This window comes from Salvelinus alpinus, chromosome 4 (genome assembly GCF_045679555.1).
Source record: "Salvelinus alpinus chromosome 4, SLU_Salpinus.1, whole genome shotgun sequence".
In the NCBI taxonomy this organism is placed as follows: domain Eukaryota; kingdom Metazoa; phylum Chordata; class Actinopteri; order Salmoniformes; family Salmonidae; genus Salvelinus; species Salvelinus alpinus.
Window position 1 is genome coordinate 13,579,421 of NC_092089.1, and position 19,452 is coordinate 13,598,872.

A 19,452-nucleotide genomic window follows, 5' to 3' on the forward strand; every position below is an offset into this window, starting at 1 on the left:
AGAGATACCTACAGCCTGAGAGATACCTACAGCCTGAGAGATACCTACAGCCTGAGAGACACCTACAGCCTGAGAGATACCTACAGCCTGAGAGATACCTACAGCCTGAGAGATACCTACAGCCTGAGAGATACCTACAGCCTGAGAGATACCTACAGCCTGAGAGATACCTACAGCCCGAGAGATACCTGCAGCCTGAGAGATACCTACAGCCTGAGAGATACCTACAGCCTGAGAGATACCTACAGCCTGAGAGATACTTACAGCCTGAGAGATACCTACAGCCTGAGAGATACCTACAGCCTGAGAGATACCTACAGCCTGAGAGATACCTACAGCCTGAGAGATACCTACAGCCTGAGAGACACATAAAGCCTGAGAGCTGCCTACAGCCTGAGAGATACTTACAGCCTGAGAGATACCTACAGCCTGAGAGCTGCCTACAGCCTGAGAGATACCTACAGCCTGAGAGATACCTACAGCCTGAGAGATACCTACAGCCTGAGAGATACCTACAGCCTGAGAGATACTTACAGCCTGAGAGATACCTACAGCCTGAGAGACACATACAGCCTGAGAGATACCTACAGCCTGAGAGATACCTACAGCCTGAGAGATACCTACAGCCTGAGAGATACCTACAGCCTGAGAGATACCTACAGCCTGAGAGATACCTACAGCCTGAGAGATACCTACAGCCCGAGAGATACTTACAGCCTGTTATTCTGTTACTTCTTATTATTTTTACTTTAGTTTATTTGTTAAATATTTTCCTAACTCTTCTTGAACTGCACTGTTGGTTAAGGGCTTGTAAGTCAGCATTTCACGGTAAAGTCAACGCTTGTTGTATTCGGCGCGTGTGACAAATACAGTTTGATTTGATTTGATTTGACAACCACAACACACACCTCCCCCATCACACACACACACACACACACACACACACACACACACACACACACACACACACACACACACACACACACACACACACACACACACACACACACACACACACACACACACACACACACACACCACCCCCTCACCATATGTGTTTTCTCTCCTGGTTTCATTAGCATATCTGCTATGACTCAGGGGGGAGACAGAGGAGATCGTCCTCGTTAGTAATTCATGCTGTCCTAATTACTGAGAGGACTAATTGTCCGTGAGACTCAGGACAGCATAAAGTCAGAAACTCCTTTGATTATCATTCAATGAAACAGAGTTTTTACGAGGCAAAAAAACTTTTATTTTAACGGTGGACTATTTGATATCAATGTGGAGAAGAAGCGATGAATCTGATCAGTGTGTTCTGCAATATAAAAAGACATAAATAAACGTTTTCAGGAATGTTTAGCTTTTTCAATAAACAATTGATCATAAAGAATACATATTTAGACCTGTAAAACGGTTCTCGTCCTCTTCGTCTGAGGAGTAGCAAGGATCGGACCAATACGCAGCGTGGTAAGTGTCCATTTTAATTTATTAAAACTGAACACTAAAATTACAAAACAACAAAGTGAATAATACGGAAAACCGAAACAGTCCTGAAATGTGAAACAAACACTACAACAGGAAACAACCACCCACAACACACAATAGAAAAACAGGCTACCTAAATACGGCTCCCAATCAGAGACAACGACTGACACCTGCCTCTGATTGGGAACCATACCAGGCCAAACTCAATGACAAACAGGCTACCTAAATACGGCTCCCAATCAGAGACAACGACTGACACCTGCCTCTGATTGAGAACCATACTAGGCCAAACTCAATGACAAACAGGCTACCTAAATACGGCTCCCAATCAGAGACAACGACTGACACCTGCCTCTGATTGGGAACCATACTAGGCCAAACTCAATGACAAACAGGCTACCTAAATACGGCTCCCAATCAGAGACAACGACTGACACCTGCCTCTGATTGAGAACCATACTAGGCCCAACACAATGACAAACAGGCTACCTAAATACGGCTCCCAATCAGAGACAACGACTGACACCTGCCTCTGATTGAGAACCATACTAGGCCAAACTCAATGACAAACAGGCTACCTAAATACGGCTCCCAATCAGAGACAACGACTGACACCTGCCTCTGATTGAGAACCATACTAGGCCCAACACATAGAAATATAACGTACAGAACAAAACATAGAAAAACAACATAGAACTCCCGCCCTGACCAAACTAAAATAAAGACATAACAAAGGAACTAAGGTCAGAACGTGACAAGACTTCCTTCAGCGCTCTGCACACAGTCTCCAGTGGTACGACTCACGACAGTATTCCCAAGCCTTCCTTCAGCGCTCTGCACACAGTCTCCAGTGGTACGACTCACGACAGTATTCCCATGACTTCCTTCAGCGCTCTGGACACAGTCTCCAGTGGTACGACTCACGACAGTATTCCCATGCCTTCCTTCAGCGCTCTGCACACAGTCTCCAGTGGTACGACTCACGACAGTATTCCCAAGCCTTCCTTCAGCGCTCTGCACACAGTCTCCAGTGGTACGACTCACGACAGTATTCCCAAGCCTTCCTTCAGCGCTCTGCACACAGTCTCCAGTGGTACGACTCACGACAGTATTCCCATGCCTTCCTTCAGCGCTCTGGACACAGTCTCCAGTGGTACGACTCACGACAGTATTCCCAAGCCTTCCTTCAGCGCTCTGCACACAGTCTCAAGTGGTACGACTCACGACAGTATTCCCAAGCCTTCCTTCAGCGCTCTGCACACAGTCTCCAGTGGTACGACTCACGACAGTATTCCCAAGCCTTCCTTCAGCGCTCTGCACACAATCTCCAGTGGTACGACTCACGACAGTATTCCCATGCCTTCCTTCAGCGCTCTGCACACAGTCTCCAGTGGTACGACTCACGACAGTATTCCCAAGCCTTCCTTCAGCGCTCTGCACACAGTCTCGTGGTACAACTCACTACAGTATTCCCAAGACTTCCTTCAGCGCTCTGCACACAGTCTCCAGTGGTACAACTCACGACAGTATTCCCAAGACTTCCTTCAGCGCTCTGCACACAGTCTCCAGTGGTACAACTCACTACAGTATTCCCAAGACTTCCTTCAGCGCTCTGCACACAGTCTCCAGTGGTACAACTCACGACAGTATTCCCATGCCTTCCTTCAGCGCTCTGCACACAGTCTCCAGTGGTACAACTCACTACAGTATTCCCAAGACTTCCTTCAGCGCTCTGCACACAGTCTCCAGTGGTACAACTCACTACAGTATTCCCATGCCTTCCTTCAGCGCTCTGCACACAGTCTCCAGTGGTACAACTCACTACAGTATTCCCAAGACTTCCTTCAGCGCTCTGCACACAGTCTCGTGGTACAACTCACTACAGTATTCCCAAGACTTCCTTCAGCGCTCTGCACACAGTCTCCAGTGGTACAACTCACTACAGTATTCCCATGCCTTCCTTCAGCGCTCTGCACACAGTCTCCAGTGGTACAACTCACGACAGTATTCCCAAGCCTTCCTTCAGCGCTCTGCACACAGTCTCGTGGTACAACTCACTACAGTATTCCCAAGACTTCCTTCAGCGCTCTGCACACAGTCTCCAGTGGTACAACTCACGACAGTATTCCCAAGACTTCCTTCAGCGCTCTGCACACAGTCTCCAGTGGTACAACTCACTACAGTATTCCCATGCCTTCCTTCAGCGCTCTGCACACAGTCTCCAGTGGTACAACTCACTACAGTATTCCCAAGACTTCCTTCAGCGCTCTGCACACAGTCTCCAGTGGTACAACTCACGACAGTATTCCCAAGCCTTCCTTCAGCGCTCTGCACACAGTCTCCAGTGGTACGACTCACGACAGTATTCCCAAGCCTCACGAAGCCCGCTCGACGGGACGCTGCCAGTCAGACAATTATATGCCACTTTCAATCTTAACGCCATTACTTTGGATTAGCACAAGATATTAAAGCCTAAAACGTCATTAAACTCAGCTAATTAAACTCTGTAATGTGATTAAGGGACTTTAAAACAGAGAGATGACAAGGTTTCTGTCAGTCACCTCTTATCAACCCCAGACTGTCTGAACCTGTCATCGGTGTTATTACTGTATGACGGATCGCCAACGGCAACATAATAAACACTATTGTAACAGTCGGAACCTGTCATCGGTGTTATTACTGTATGACGGATCACCAACGGCAACATAATAAACACTATTGTAACAGTCGGAACCTGTCATCGGTGTTAATACTGTATGACGGATCACCAACGGCAACATAATAAACACTATTGTAACAGTCTGAACCTGTCATCGGTGTTATTACTGTACAGTATATGACGGATCGCCAACGGCAACATAATAAACACTATTGTAACAGTCGGAACCTGTCATCGGTGTTATTACTGTACAGTATATGACGGATCACCAACGGCAACATAAAAAACACTATTGTAACTGAGAGATACCTACAGCTGTAGTCATAACTACTGTATAGCTGGCTCTCAGTAGGTGCTGTACACTGTAACCCCTAGTCATAACTACTGTATAGCTGGCTCTCAGTAGGTGCTGTACACTGTAACCCCTAGTCATAACTACTGTATAGCTGGCTCTCAGTAGGTGCTGTTCACTGTAACCCCTAGTCATAACTACTGTATAGCTGGCTCTCAGTAGGTGCTGTCCACTGTAACCCCTAGTCATAACTACTGTATAGCTGGCTCTCAGTAGGTGCTGTCCACTGTAACCCCTAGTCATAACTACTGTATAGCTGGCTCTCAGTAGGTGCTGTCCACTGTAACCCCTAGTCATAACTACTGTATAGCTGGCTCTCAGTAGGTGCTGTCCACTGTAACCCCTAGTCATAACTACTGTATAGCTGGCTCTCAGTAGGTGCTGTCCACTGTAACCCCTAGTCATAACTACTGTATAGCTGGCTCTCAGTAGGTGCTGTACACTGTAATCCCTAGTCATAACTACTGTATAGCTGGCTCTCAGTAGGTGCTGTTCACTGTAACCCCTAGTCATAACTACTGTATAGCTGGCTCTCAGTAGGTGCTGTCCACTGTAACCCCTAGTCATAACTACTGTATAGCTGGCTCTCAGTAGGTGCTGTCCACTGTAACCCCTAGTCATAACTACTGTATAGCTGGCTCTCAGTAGGTGCTGTCCACTGTAACCCCTAGTCATAACTACTGTATAGCCGGCTCTCAGTAGGTGCTGTTCACTGTAACCCCTAGTCATAACTACTGTATAGCTGGCTCTCAGTAGGTGCTGTCCACTGTAACCCCTAGTCATAACTACTGTATAGCTGGCTCTCAGTAGGTGCTGTACACTGTAACCCCTAGTCATAACTACTGTATAGCTGGCTCTCAGTAGGTGCTGTCCACTGTAACCCCTAGTCATAACTACTGTATAGCTGGCTCTCAGTAGGTGCTGTACACTGTAACCCCTAGTCATAACTACTGTATAGCTGGCTCTCAGTAGGTGCTGTACACTGTAACCCCTAGTCATAACTACTGTATAGCTGGCTCTCAGTAGGTGCTGTACACTGTAAACCCTAGTCATAACTACTATATAGCTGGCTCTCAGTAGGTGCTGTACACTGTAAACCCTAGTCATAACTAATGTACAGCCGGCTCTCAGTAGGTGCTGTACACTGTAAACCCTAGTCATAACTAATGTACAGCCGGCTCTCAGTAGGTGCTGTACACTGTGAACCCTAGTCATAACTAATGTACAGCTGGCTCTCAGTAGGTGCTGTACACTGTAACCCCTAGTCATAACTACTGTATAGCTGGCTCTCAGTAGGTGCTGTACATTGTAACGCCTAGTCATAACTACTGTATAGCTGGCTCTCAGTAGGTGCTGTACACTGTAACCCCTAGTCATAACTACTGTATAGCTGGCTCTCAGTAGGTGCTGTTCACTGTAACCCCTAGTCATAACTACTGTATAGCTGGCTCTCAGCAGGTGCTGTCCACTGTAACCCCTAGTCATAGCTACTGTATAGCTGGCTCTCAGTAGGTGCTGTACACTGTAACCCCTAGTCATAACTACTGTATAGCTGGCTCTCAGTAGGTGCTGTACACTGTAACCCCTAGTCAAAACTACTGTATAGCTGGCTCTCAGTAGGTGCTGTACACTGTAAACCCTAGTCATAGCTAATGTATAGCTGGCTCTCAGTAGGTGCTGTTCACTGTAACCCCTAGTCATAACTACTGTATAGCTGGCTCTCAGTAGGTGCTGTCCACTGTAAACCCTAGTCATAACTACTGTATAGCTGGCTCTCAGTAGGTGCTGTCCACTGTAACCCCTAGTCATAACTACTGTATAGCTGGCTCTCAGTAGGTGCTGTACACTGTAATCCCTAGTCATAACTACTGTATAGCTGGCTCGCAGTAGGTGCTGTTCACTGTAACCCCTAGTCATAACTACTGTATAGCTGGCTCTCAGTAGGTGCTGTCCACTGTAACCCCTAGTCATAACTACTGTATAGCTGGCTCTCAGTAGGTGCTGTCCACTGTAACCCCTAGTCATAACTACTGTATAGCTGGCTCTCAGTAGGTGCTGTCCACTGTAACCCCTAGTCATAACTACTGTATAGCCGGCTCTCAGTAGGTGCTGTTCACTGTAACCCCTAGTCATAACTACTGTATAGCTGGCTCTCAGTAGGTGCTGTCCACTGTAACCCCTAGTCATAACTACTGTATAGCTGGCTCTCAGTAGGTGCTGTACACTGTAACCCCTAGTCATAACTACTGTATAGCTGGCTCTCAGTAGGTGCTGTACACTGTAACCCCTAGTCATAACTACTGTATAGCTGGCTCTCAGTAGGTGCTGTACACTGTAAACCCTAGTCATAACTACTATATAGCTGGCTCTCAGTAGGTGCTGTACACTGTAAACCCTAGTCATAACTAATGTACAGCCGGCTCCCAGTAGGTGCTGTACACTGTAAACCCTAGTCATAACTAATGTACAGCCGGCTCTCAGTAGGTGCTGTACACTGTGAACCCTAGTCATAACTAATGTACAGCTGGCTCTCAGTAGGTGCTGTACACTGTAACCCCTAGTCATAACTACTGTATAGCTGGCTCTCAGTAGGTGCTGTACATTGTAACGCCTAGTCATAACTACTGTATAGCTGGCTCTCAGTAGGTGCTGTACACTGTAACCCCTAGTCATAACTACTGTATAGCTGGCTCTCAGTAGGTGCTGTTCACTGTAACCCCTAGTCATAACTACTGTATAGCTGGCTCTCAGCAGGTGCTGTCCACTGTAACCCCTAGTCATAGCTACTGTATAGCTGGCTCTCAGTAGGTGCTGTACACTGTAACCCCTAGTCATAACTACTGTATAGCTGGCTCTCAGTAGGTGCTGTACACTGTAACCCCTAGTCAAAACTACTGTATAGCTGGCTCTCAGTAGGTGCTGTACACTGTAAACCCTAGTCATAGCTAATGTATAGCTGGCTCTCAGTAGGTGCTGTTCACTGTAACCCCTAGTCATAACTACTGTATAGCTGGCTCTCAGTAGGTGCTGTCCACTGTAACCCCTAGTCATAACTACTGTATAGCTGGCTCTCAGTAGGTGCTGTCCACTGTAACCCCTAGTCATAACTACTGTATAGCTGGCTCTCAGTAGGTGCTGTACACTGTAATCCCTAGTCATAACTACTGTATAGCTGGCTCTCAGTAGGTGCTGTTCACTGTAACCCCTAGTCATAACTACTGTATAGCTGGCTCTCAGTAGGTGCTGTCCACTGTAACCCCTAGTCATAACTACTGTATAGCTGGCTCTCAGTAGGTGCTGTCCACTGTAACCCCTAGTCATAACTACTGTATAGCTGGCTCTCAGTAGGTGCTGTCCACTGTAACCCCTAGTCATAACTACTGTATAGCCGGCTCTCAGTAGGTGCTGTTCACTGTAACCCCTAGTCATAACTACTGTATAGCTGGCTCTCAGTAGGTGCTGTCCACTGTAACCCCTAGTCATAACTACTGTATAGCTGGCTCTCAGTAGGTGCTGTACACTGTAACCCCTAGTCATAACTACTGTATAGCTGGCTCTCAGTAGGTGCTGTCCACTGTAACCCCTAGTCATAACTACTGTATAGCTGGCTCTCAGTAGGTGCTGTACACTGTAACCCCTAGTCATAACTACTGTATAGCTGGCTCTCAGTAGGTGCTGTACACTGTAACCCCTAGTCATAACTACTGTATAGCTGGCTCTCAGTAGGTGCTGTACACTGTAAACCCTAGTCATAACTACTATATAGCTGGCTCTCAGTAGGTGCTGTACACTGTAAACCCTAGTCATAACTAATGTACAGCCGGCTCTCAGTAGGTGCTGTACACTGTAAACCCTAGTCATAACTAATGTACAGCCGGCTCTCAGTAGGTGCTGTACACTGTGAACCCTAGTCATAACTAATGTACAGCTGGCTCTCAGTAGGTGCTGTACACTGTAACCCCTAGTCATAACTACTGTATAGCTGGCTCTCAGTAGGTGCTGTACATTGTAACGCCTAGTCATAACTACTGTATAGCTGGCTCTCAGTAGGTGCTGTTCACTGTAACCCCTAGTCATAACTACTGTATAGCTGGCTCTCAGTAGGTGCTGTACACTGTAACCCCTAGTCATAACTACTGTATAGCTGGCTCTCAGTAGGTGCTGTTCACTGTAACCCCTAGTCATAACTACTGTATAGCTGGCTCTCAGCAGGTGCTGTCCACTGTAACCCCTAGTCATAGCTACTGTATAGCTGGCTCTCAGTAGGTGCTGTACACTGTAACCCCTAGTCATAACTACTGTATAGCTGGCTCTCAGTAGGTGCTGTACACTGTAACCCCTAGTCAAAACTACTGTATAGCTGGCTCTCAGTAGGTGCTGTACACTGTAAACCCTAGTCATAGCTAATGTATAGCTGGCTCTCAGTAGGTGCTGTTCACTGTAACCCCTAGTCATAACTACTGTATAGCTGGCTCTCAGTAGGTGCTGTACACTGTAAACCCTAGTCATAACTACTATATAGCTGGCTCTCAGTAGGTGCTGTACACTGTAACCCCTAGTCATAACTACTGTATAGCTGGCTCTCAGTAGGTGCTGTACACTGTAAACCCTAGTCATAACTAATGTACAGCCGGCTCTCAGTAGGTGCTGTACACTGTAAACCCTAGTCATAACTAATGTACAGCTGGCTCTCAGTAGGTGCTGTACACTGTAACCCCTAGTCATAACTAATGTACAGCTGGCTCTCAGTAGGTGATGTACACTGTAAACCCTAGTCAAAACTACTGTATAGCTGGCTCTCAGTAGGTGCTGTACACTCTAACCCCTAGTCATAACTACTGTATAGCTGGCTATCAGTAGGTGCTGTACACTGTAACCCCTAGTCATAACTACTCTTTAGCCGGCTCTCAGTAGGTGCTGTACATTGTAACGCCTAGGCATAACTACTGTATAGCTGGCTCTCAGTAGGAGCTGTACACTGTAACCCCTAGTCATAAGTACTGTATAGCCGGGCTCTCAGTAGGTGCTGTTCACTGTAACCCCTAGTCATAACTACTGTATAGCTGGCTCTCAGTAGGTGCTGTCCACTGTAACCCCTAGTCATAACTACGGTATAGCCGGGCTCTCAGTAGGTGCTGTTCACTGTAACCCCTAGTCATAACTACTGTATAGCTGGCTCTCAGTAGGTGCTGTACACTGTAACCCCTAGTCATAACTACTGTGTAGCTGGCTCTCAGTAGGTGCTGTACACTGTAACCCCTAGTCATAACTACTGTATAGCTGGCTCTCAGTAGGTGCTGTTCACTGTAACCCCTAGTCATAACTAATGTATAGCTGGCTCTCAGTAGGTGCTGTACACTGTAAACCCTAGTCATAACTACTGTATAGCTGGCTCTCAGTAGGTGCTGTACACTGTAACCCCTAGTCATAACTACTGTATAGCTGGCTCTCAGTAGGTGCTGTTCACTGTAACCCCTAGTCATAACTACTGTATAGCTGGCTCTCAGTAGGTGCTGTACACTGTAACCCCTAGTCATAACTACTGTATAGCTGGCTCTCAGTAGGTGCTGTACACTGTAACCCCTAGTCATAACTACTGTATAGCTGGCTCTCAGTAGGTGCTGTTCACTGTAACCCCTAGTCATAACTAATGTATAGCTGGCTCTCAGTAGGTGCTGTACACTGTAAACCCTAGTCATAACTACTGTATAGCTGGCTCTCAGTAGGTGCTGTACACTGTAACCCCTAGTCATAACTAATGTACAGCCGGCTCTCAGTAGGTGCTGTACACTGTAAACCCTAGTCATAACTAATGTACAGCTGGCTCTCAGTAGGTGCTGTACACTGTAACCCCTAGTCATAACTAATGTACAGCTGGCTCTCAGTAGGTGCTGTACACTGTAACCCCTAGTCATAAGTACTGTATAGCCGGGCTCTCAGTAGGTGCTGTTCACTGTAACCCCTAGTCATAACTACTGTATAGCTGGCTCTCAGTAGGTGCTGTCCACTGTAACCCATAGTCATAACTACTGTATAGCTGGCTCTCAGTAGGTGCTGTCCACTGTAACCCCTAGTCATAACTACTGTTTAGCCGGCTCTCGGTAGGTGCTGTCCACTGTAACCCCTAGTCATAACTACTGTATAGCTGGCTCTCAGTAGGTGCTGTCCACTGTAACCCCTAGTCAAACTACTGTATAGCCGGGCTCTCAGTAGGTGCTGTTCACTGTAACCCCTAGTCATAACTACTGTATAGCTGGCTCTCAGTAGGTGCTGTACACTGTAACCCCTAGTCATAACTACTGTATAGCTGGCTCTCAGTAGGTGCTGTACACTGTAACCCCTAGTCATAACTACTGTATAGCTGGCTCTCAGTAGGTGCTGTACACTCTAACCCCTAGTCATAACTACTGTATAGCCGGCTCTCAGTAGGTGCTGTACACTGTAACCCCTAGTCATAGCTACTGTATAGCCGGCTCTCAGTAGGTGCTGTACACTGTAACCCCTAGTCATAACTACTGTATAGCTGGCTCTCAGTAGGTGCTGTACACTGTAACCCCTAGTCATAACTATTATATAGCCGGCTCTCAGTAGGTGCTGTACACTGTAACCCCTAGTCATAACTACTGTATAGCTGGCTCTCAGTAGGTGCTGTACACTGTAACCCCTAGTCATAACTACTATATAGCCGGCTCTCAGTAGGTGCTGTACACTGTAACCCCTAGTCATAACTACTGTATAGCTGGCTCTCAGTAGGTGCTGTACACTGTAACCCCTAGTCATAACTACTGTATAGCTGGCTCTCAGTAGGTGCTGTACACTGTAACCCCTAGTCATAACTACTGTATAGCTGGCTCTCAGTAGGTGCTGTACACTGTAACCCCTAGTCATAACTACTGTATAGCTGGCTCTCAGTAGGTGCTGTCCACTGTAACCCCTAGTCATAACTACTGTATAGCGGGCTCTCAGTAGGTGCTGTTCACTGTAACCCCTAGTAACAGTAGTAACAGACTAGTCCTAACTAGATCCAGTACTGTGCAGTGAGGCTCACCTTCCCCGACCATAGACACTCCGATGGACATGCCCAGGAACTTGCTCCGGGTCCAGACGTGGGTGTTGACGCACATGTTCCTCTCTTTACACTCGCAGTAGAACCCAGTGACAGGTGGGTGGTGTGACACCTGCTCCGCCACGAACCTTACCCGGTAACAGTCCTCTGTCTGAGCACCCCCGCTCTCCGTCCCTGTCCGGCGGGAGGCTCTAGAGGAAGAGGCGGGGTTAGGGGAAGAGCCTCTAGAGGAAGAGGCGGGGTTAGCGGAAGAGCCTCTAGAGGAAGAGGCGGGGTTAGGGGAAGAGCCTCTAGAGGAAGAGGCGGGGTTAGCGGAAGAGCCTCTAGAGGAGGAGGCGGGGTTAGGGGAAGAGCCTCTAGAGGAAGAGGCGGGGTTAGCGGAAGAGCCTCTAGAGGAGGAGGCGGGGTTAGGGGAAGAGCCTCTAGAGGAAGAGGCGGGGTTAGCGGAAGAGCCTCTAGAGGAAGAGGCGGGGTTAGGGGCGGGGTTTGAAGTGGGTGTATTGTTAGGGACGGAGCTCGTGGTCCTCAGCGGGTGGACTCTCTCTCGGGGGACATCCCAGGAACACCTGAAGCTCTCCCCCAGGACGGGGTTATAGGGTTTCTTGGCCACGGCGCCCTTACGCCCCTCGTGGAAGGCGGTCAGGTAGTATTCCACGAATCGGACGATGCGCTCCTCTGGGGTGGTTCCCGTGGTGATGGCCAGGAACATGTCTGGGTGAGCCATGAAGTTAGCGTACATCTCTAGGAGGGAACGCTTCTCCAGGATAAAGGTAGGGAGTACCACCTGTAGAAAGGAGAAGGAGAGAGAGAGGAGGGAGAAGGAGAGAGAGAGAGAGAATGAGAGAGAGAGAGGAGGGAGAAGGAGAGAGAGAGAGAGAGGAAGGAGAAGGAGAGAGAGGTGAAAGAGAGAGAGAGAGAGGAAGTTGAGAGAGAGGAAGGAGAAGGAGAGAGAGAGAGGAAGGTGAAAGACAGAAAGAGGAAGGAGAAGGAGAGAGAGAGGAAGGTGAAAGAGAGAGAGGAAGGAGAAGGAGAGAGAGAGAGAGAGACAGAGAGAGAGAGAGAGAGAGAGAGAGAGAGGGAGGTGAAAGAGAGAGAGAGAGAGGAGGGAGAAGGAGAGAGAGGAAGGAGAAGGAGAGAGAGAGAGAGGAGGGAGAAGGAGAGAGAGGAAGGAGAAGGAGAGAGAGAGAGAGGAGGGAGAAGGAGAGAGAGGTGAAAGAGAGAGAGAGAGGTGAAAGAGAGAGAGAGGACAGCAACACAATTAGACCCAACCAAATCATGAGAAAACAAAAAGATAATTTCTTGACTCATTGGAAAGAATTAACAAATAAAATGAGCAAACTAGAATGATATTTGGCCCTAAACAGAGAGTACACAGTGGCAGAATACCTGACCACTGTGACTGACCCAAACTTAAGGAAAGCTTTGACTATGTACAGACTCAGTGAGCATAGCCTTGCTATTGAGAAAGGTCGTCGTAGGCAGACCTGGCTCTCAAGAGAAGACAGGCTATGTGCACACTGCCCACAAAATGAGATGGAAACTGAGCTGTACTTCCTAACCTCCTGCCAAATGTATGACCATATTAGAGACACATACTTCCCTCAGATTACACAGATGCACAAAGAATTTGAAAACAAATCCAATTTTGATAAACTCCCATATCTACTGGGTGAAATACCACAGTGTGCCTCACAGCAGCAAGATTTGTGACCTGTTGCCACAAGAAAAGGGCAACTAGTGAAGAACAAACACCATTGTCAATACAACCCATATTTATGTTTATTTATTTTCCCTTTTGTACTTTATCCATTTGCATATCGTTAAAACACTGTATATAGACATAATATGACATATGTAATGTATTTATTCTTTTGGAATTTTTGTGAGTGTAATGTTTAATGTTAATTTTTATTGTTTATTTCACTTATGTATATTATCTACTTGCTTTGGCAATGTTAACAAATGTTTCCCATGCCAATAAAGCCCCTTGAATTAAGATAGAGCGGCAGAGAGAAAGAAAAAGACAGAGAGAGAGAGAGAGAGAAGGAGAGAGAGAGAGAGAGAGAAAGAAGTGAGAGAGAGAGAGAGAGAGAGAGAGAGAGAGAGAGAGAGAGAGAGAGAGAGAGAGACAGAGAGAGAGAGAGAGAGAGAGAGAGAGAGAGAGAGAGAGAGAGAGAGAGAGAGAGAGAGAGAGAGAGAGAGAGAGAGAGAGAGAGAGAGAGAGAGAGAGAGAGAGAGAGAGAGAGAGAGGCTACCCAAAGAGGAGCGTGTATGTGGTCACTGCACGACAGGGGAGGTAGAAACAGAGATGCACTTTCTCCTTTACTGTGATAAATATTCCTCACCAAGAGATTCATTATTCACAGAAATGACTACATTTATTCCAAATTTTAACTTATTAAACCCAGAGGAAAAACTAAAAATACTCATGGGCGAAGGAGCAATGGCTCCTCTTGCAGCCAAATATGTATTTGCCTGCCATAGCCTGAGGGACACTGAATAATAACATCTGCATAGTAAGCAGTAACTTACTTATTATGACTGTTATTGTTATTACTGTTATTGTTATTACTGTTATTGTTATTACTGTTATTACTATTATTATTGTTGTTTATCATTCCAAATAGTAGTGGTATGGGTGGTAATGGTAATGATAGCAGTTTAGTGATGGTGGTGGTGGTAGTAGTGGTAATGATGATAGTAGTTGTAGTACTGATGTAATGGTGAAGATGACCGTTATTTAGTTATAAGTTAGTTATAGTTTTATTTTTTTATTTTTTATTACAATGTATATTGTATACATTGTTGCTTTGGCAATATTGACACAATGTTTTTCATGCCAATAAAGCAGCTTGAATTTGAGAGAGAGAGAGAGAGAGAGAGATAGAGAACAGAGAGAGAGAGAGAGAGAGAGAGAGACAGAGAGAGAGAGAGAGATATGTAGTGAGAGAGAAATGGAAAATAAATGGAATTTAGTCCCTCTCCATCCATTCCTGTGGAGAATCAATATATTAATCACAGACTGGTCTGTGTTGATATTTGCTTGTATGATGGATCCAGGTGTTTGCAGTACTTAAAAGTAATGAGCTTACAAAACACACACACACACACTCACACACACACACACACACACACACACACACACACACACACACACACACACACACACACACACACACACACACACACACACACACACACACACACACACACACACAAACACACACACACACACACACACACATACACACACACAGACAAACACACTGAGTCCCTGTCATGTTATCCTGCTAGGAAAGGGCTGTCTGGTGTCTATTAATAACACAGTACATTGTGATGTCTGACTGATGACGTTCATGCCGGTCCCCGGTGGAACCACGCTCAGGCCTCTGTAATGGCCCCTCCCCCCATCCACATCCGGGACGTACATGCCGGTCCCCGGTGGATCCACGCTCAGGCCTCTGTAATGGCCCGTCCCCCCATCCACATCAGGCCTATCAGGGACGTACATGCTGGTCCCTGTGGATCCACGCTCAGGCCTCTGTAATGGCCCGTCCCCCCCCATCCACATCAGGGACGTACATGCTGGTCCCCCCATCCACATCAGGCCTATCAGGGACGTACATGCTGGTCCCCGGTGGAACCACGCTCAGGCCTCTGTAATGGCCCGTCCCCCCATCCACATCCGGCCTATCAGGGATGTGGCCCAAATGAAAACCTATTATTAAACCCATCTCCACTGAGAACAGCTGTTATTACACCAGGTAACACCTGGACCCATCTCTACTGAGAACAGCTGTTATTACACCAGGTAACACCTGGATCCATCTCTACTGAGAACAGCTGTTATTACACCAGGTAACACCTGGATCCATCTCTACTGAGAACAGCTGTTATTATACCAGATAACACCTGGATCCATCTCTACTGAGGACAGCTGTTATTACACCAGATAACACCTGGATCCATCTCTACTGAGAACAGCTGTTATTACACCAGGTAACACCTGGATCCATCTCTACTGAGGACAGCTGTTATTACACCAGGTAACACCTGGACCCATCTCTACTGAGAACAGCTGTTATTACACCAGGTAACACCTGGATCCATCTCTACTGAGAACAGCTGTTATTACACCAGATAACACCTGGATCCATCTACACAGTAGTTTACACCAGATAACACAGTAGTTTACACCAGTTAACACAGTAGTTTACACACCAGGCAACACAGTAGTTTACACACCAGTTAACACAGTAGTTTACACCAGTTACCACAGTAGTTTACACCAGTTAACACAGTAGTTTACACCAGTTAACACAGTAGTTTACACCAGTTACCACAGTAGTTTACACCAGTTAACACAGTAGTTTACACCAGTTAACACAGTAGTTTACACCAGTTACCACAGTAGTTTACACCAGTTACCACAGTAGTTTACACCAGTTAACACAGTAGTTTACACCAGTTAACACAGTAGTTTACATCAGTACGGAGGGAATTACCTACCTAACCTTAGTTGAACGCACTGACTGTAAGTCGCTCTGGATAACATTGTCTGCTCAAAGACTAAAATGTAAAAAATATAAATGTAAAATGCAAGGTGTCCTCACCATCAAGTCAGGATTATATCAGCAATTATACAAATCTATTTCAAAACAGTGTAACATCTGACCCAATGTCATCTCGGATTTCCATCAACATCTAATACAAGGAGTTACCAAACGAACTGCTTATCAGATTACATAAAGTATCATTAGTTAGGCAACAGAACTGTTCTCCGTGGTTAGAGTTTATATTCACATAACAGTCCTGATACTGAAACTCACTATCCTACAATCACAGGATCAATCCATGGCCTGCAGCCAGAGAGAGGGCCCTATGAGGAGAGAATGAGACAGAACACCTCTAAATGGCTGCTGGGATGTTTGAGTGAGGGAGACTGACTGACTGACTGACTGACTGAGGGACTGACTGACTGACGGAGGGAGGGAGGGAGGGAGGGAGGGAGGGAGGGAGGGAGGGAGGGAGGGAGGGAGGGAGGGAGGGAGGGAGGGAGGGACTGACTGACTGACTGACTGACTGACTGACTGAGGAAGACTGACTGACTGACTGACTGACTGACTGACTGACTGACTGACTGACTGAGGAAGTGACTGACTGACTGACTGACTGAGGGACTGAGGGAAGTGACTGACTGACTGACTGACTGACTGAGGGACTGACTGACTGACTGACTGACTGGTTACAGTCTGTTGGCTAATAGAGGTCCAGGTGATAAGGGGAATAAACTAGTCAGGATGCTGTGTGTCAGTCTGTTGGCTAATAGAGGTCCAGGTGATAAGGGGAATAAACTAGTCAGGATGCTGTGTGTCAGTCTGTTGGCTAATAAAGGTTCAGATGATAAGGGAAATAAACTAGTCAGGGTGCTGTGTGTCAGTCTGTTGGCTAATAGAGGTCCAGGTGATAAGGGGAATAAACTAGTCAGGATGCTGTGTGTCAGTCTGTTGGCTAATAAAGGTTCAGATGATAAGGGGAATAAACTAGTCAGGGTGCTGTGTGTCAGTCTGTTGGCTAATAGAGGTCCAGGTGATAAGGGGAATAAACTAGTCAGGGTGCTGTGTGTCAGTCTGTTGGCTAATAGAGGTCCAGGTGATAAGGGGAATAAACTAGTCAGGGTGCTGTGTGTCAGTCTGTTGGTTAATAGAAGTCCAGGTGATAAGGGGAATAAACTAGTCAGGATGCTGTGTGTCAGTCTGTTTGTTAATAGAGGTCCAGATGATAAGGGGAATAAACTAGTCAGGATGCTGTGTGTCAGTCTGTTTGTTAATAGAGGTCCAGATGATAAGGGGAATAAACTAGTCAGGGTGCTGTGTGTCAGTCTGTTGGTTAATAGAAGTCCAGGTGATAAGGGGAATAAACTAGTCAGGATGCTGTGTGTCAGTCTGTTGGCTAATAGAGGTCCAGGTGATAAGGGGAATAAACTAGTCAGGATGCTGTGTGTCAGTCTGTTGGCTAATAGAGGACCATGTGATGAAGCTATAATCACCAAGGGGTCTGGGCATTTACCACAGTACACCAGATTATAACCTGCATTATGTTATATAATCCCATTACTGTTCAGTCTAACATCACACACAGTGGTTGATGGAACCACATGAGCAGAGCAGCTGTGCCACAGACAATCATGGGTTCAGTCAGGCGCTGTCACTGCACTCACCTGGCTGCCCGTTATAGACAATCCTGAGTTCAGTCAGGCGCTGTCACTGCACTCACCTGGCTGCCCGTTATAGACAATCACCAGGACGACAGAACACAGAGACTGAACCTCAAACTTTATGAAATTGGACCATATGATCACAGAGATACACGTTTGAAGACACAAGCTTGCCGATAGTACTGGGTAAAAAAAAACGGTTTTATATTCTTCAGAATTATTTCTCCTGTCCTGTAGACTGCATTAGCTCAAGGTAGGATGAGGAAAGGACAGTGTTGAGTACAGTAGAGGAGAGGAGAAGTAGGAGAGGAGGGGAGAGGAGTGGTAGGAGAGGAGAGGTAGGAGAGGAAGGGTAGGAGACGAGAGGAGAGGTAGGAGAGGAGGGGAGAGGTAGGAGAGGAGAGATAGGAGACGAGAGGAGGGGTAGGAGAGGAGGGGTAGGAGACGAGAGGAGAGGTAGGAGAGGAGAGGTAGGAGAGGAGAGGAGGGGTAGGAGATGAGAGGAGAGGTAGGAGAGGATGGGTAGGAGAGGAGAGGTAGGAGAGGAGGGGGGAGGAGGGGTAGAAGAGGAGAGGAGGGGAGGGGTAGAAGAGGAGAGGAGGGGGGAGGAGGGGGAGTAGAGGACAGTGTCGAGTACAGGAGAGGAGGGGTAGGAGAGGAGAGGAGGGGAGAGCAGGGGAGACGGTAGGAGAGGAGAGGGGAGGAGAGTTGAGGGGGAGGAGAGGAGAGGTGAGGTGAGGAGTAGAGGACAGAGTGTCGGTGACAGGAGAGGAACAGATGGAGGCTTGGGGAATGAACTAGCAACTAAATAATGAATACATCTCTCTCTCTCTGCAAAAGTACAGTGCGCTAGGTAGATAAGTTTATCTGTGTCAGCACCTGGTGCTCTCTGCCATCTGTGACTGTGTGAGGAGAACAGGGAGCTGTGTTCTGTTTCACTATCAGGGAGCTGTGTTCTGTTTCACTATCAGGGAGCTGTGTGCTGTTTCACTATCAAGGGAGCTGTGTTCTGTTTCACTATCTGGGGGCTGTGTTCTGTTTCACTATCAAGGGAGCTGTGTTCTGTTTCACTATCAGGGAGCTGTGTTCTGTTTCACTATCTGGGAGCTGTGTTCTGTTTCACTATCTGGGGGCTGTGTTCTGTTTCACTATCAGGGAGCTGTGTTCTCTTTCACTATCAGGGAGCTGTGTTCTGTTTCACTATCAGGGAGCTGTGTTCTGTTTCACTATCTGGGAGCTGTGTTCTGTTTCACTATCAGGGAGCTGTGTTCTGTTTCACTATCTGGGAGCTGTGTTCTGTTTCACTATCTGGGGGCTGTGTTCTGTTTCACTATCAGGGGGCTGTGTTCTGTTTCACTATCAGGGGGCTGTGTTCTGTTTCACTATCTGGGAGCTGTGTTCTGTTTCACTATCAGGGAGCTGTGTTCTGTTTCACTATCAGGGAGCTGTGTTCTGTTTCACTATCTGGGGGCTGTGTTCTGTTTCACTATCAGGGAGCTGTGTTCTGTTTCACTATCAGGGAGCTGTGTTCTGTTTCACTATCTGGGAGCTGTGTTCTGTTTCACTATCAGGGAGCTGTGTTCTGTTTCACTATCTGGGGGCTGTGTTCTGTTTCACTATCAGGGAGCTGTGTTCTGTTTCACTATCAGGGAGCTGTGTTCTGTTTCACTATC

At 46.9% G+C, this 19,452-nt stretch overlaps 1 protein-coding gene across 4 annotated transcripts in view; it reads right to left on the reverse strand.

Annotated features, from left to right (window-relative positions):
- The window catches only part of LOC139572869 (oxysterol-binding protein-related protein 10-like), a 144,924-nt gene that overhangs the window by 11,922 nt on the left and 113,550 nt on the right, over window positions 1-19,452 (reverse strand). For all 4 annotated transcript variants that reach the window (XM_071395694.1, XM_071395691.1, XM_071395692.1 and 1 more), the window contains one exon: window positions 11,545-12,346. In XM_071395694.1, coding sequence (XP_071251795.1) covers window positions 11,545-12,346 — 802 coding nt within the window. The remainder of the gene's footprint in view (window positions 1-11,544; window positions 12,347-19,452) is intronic.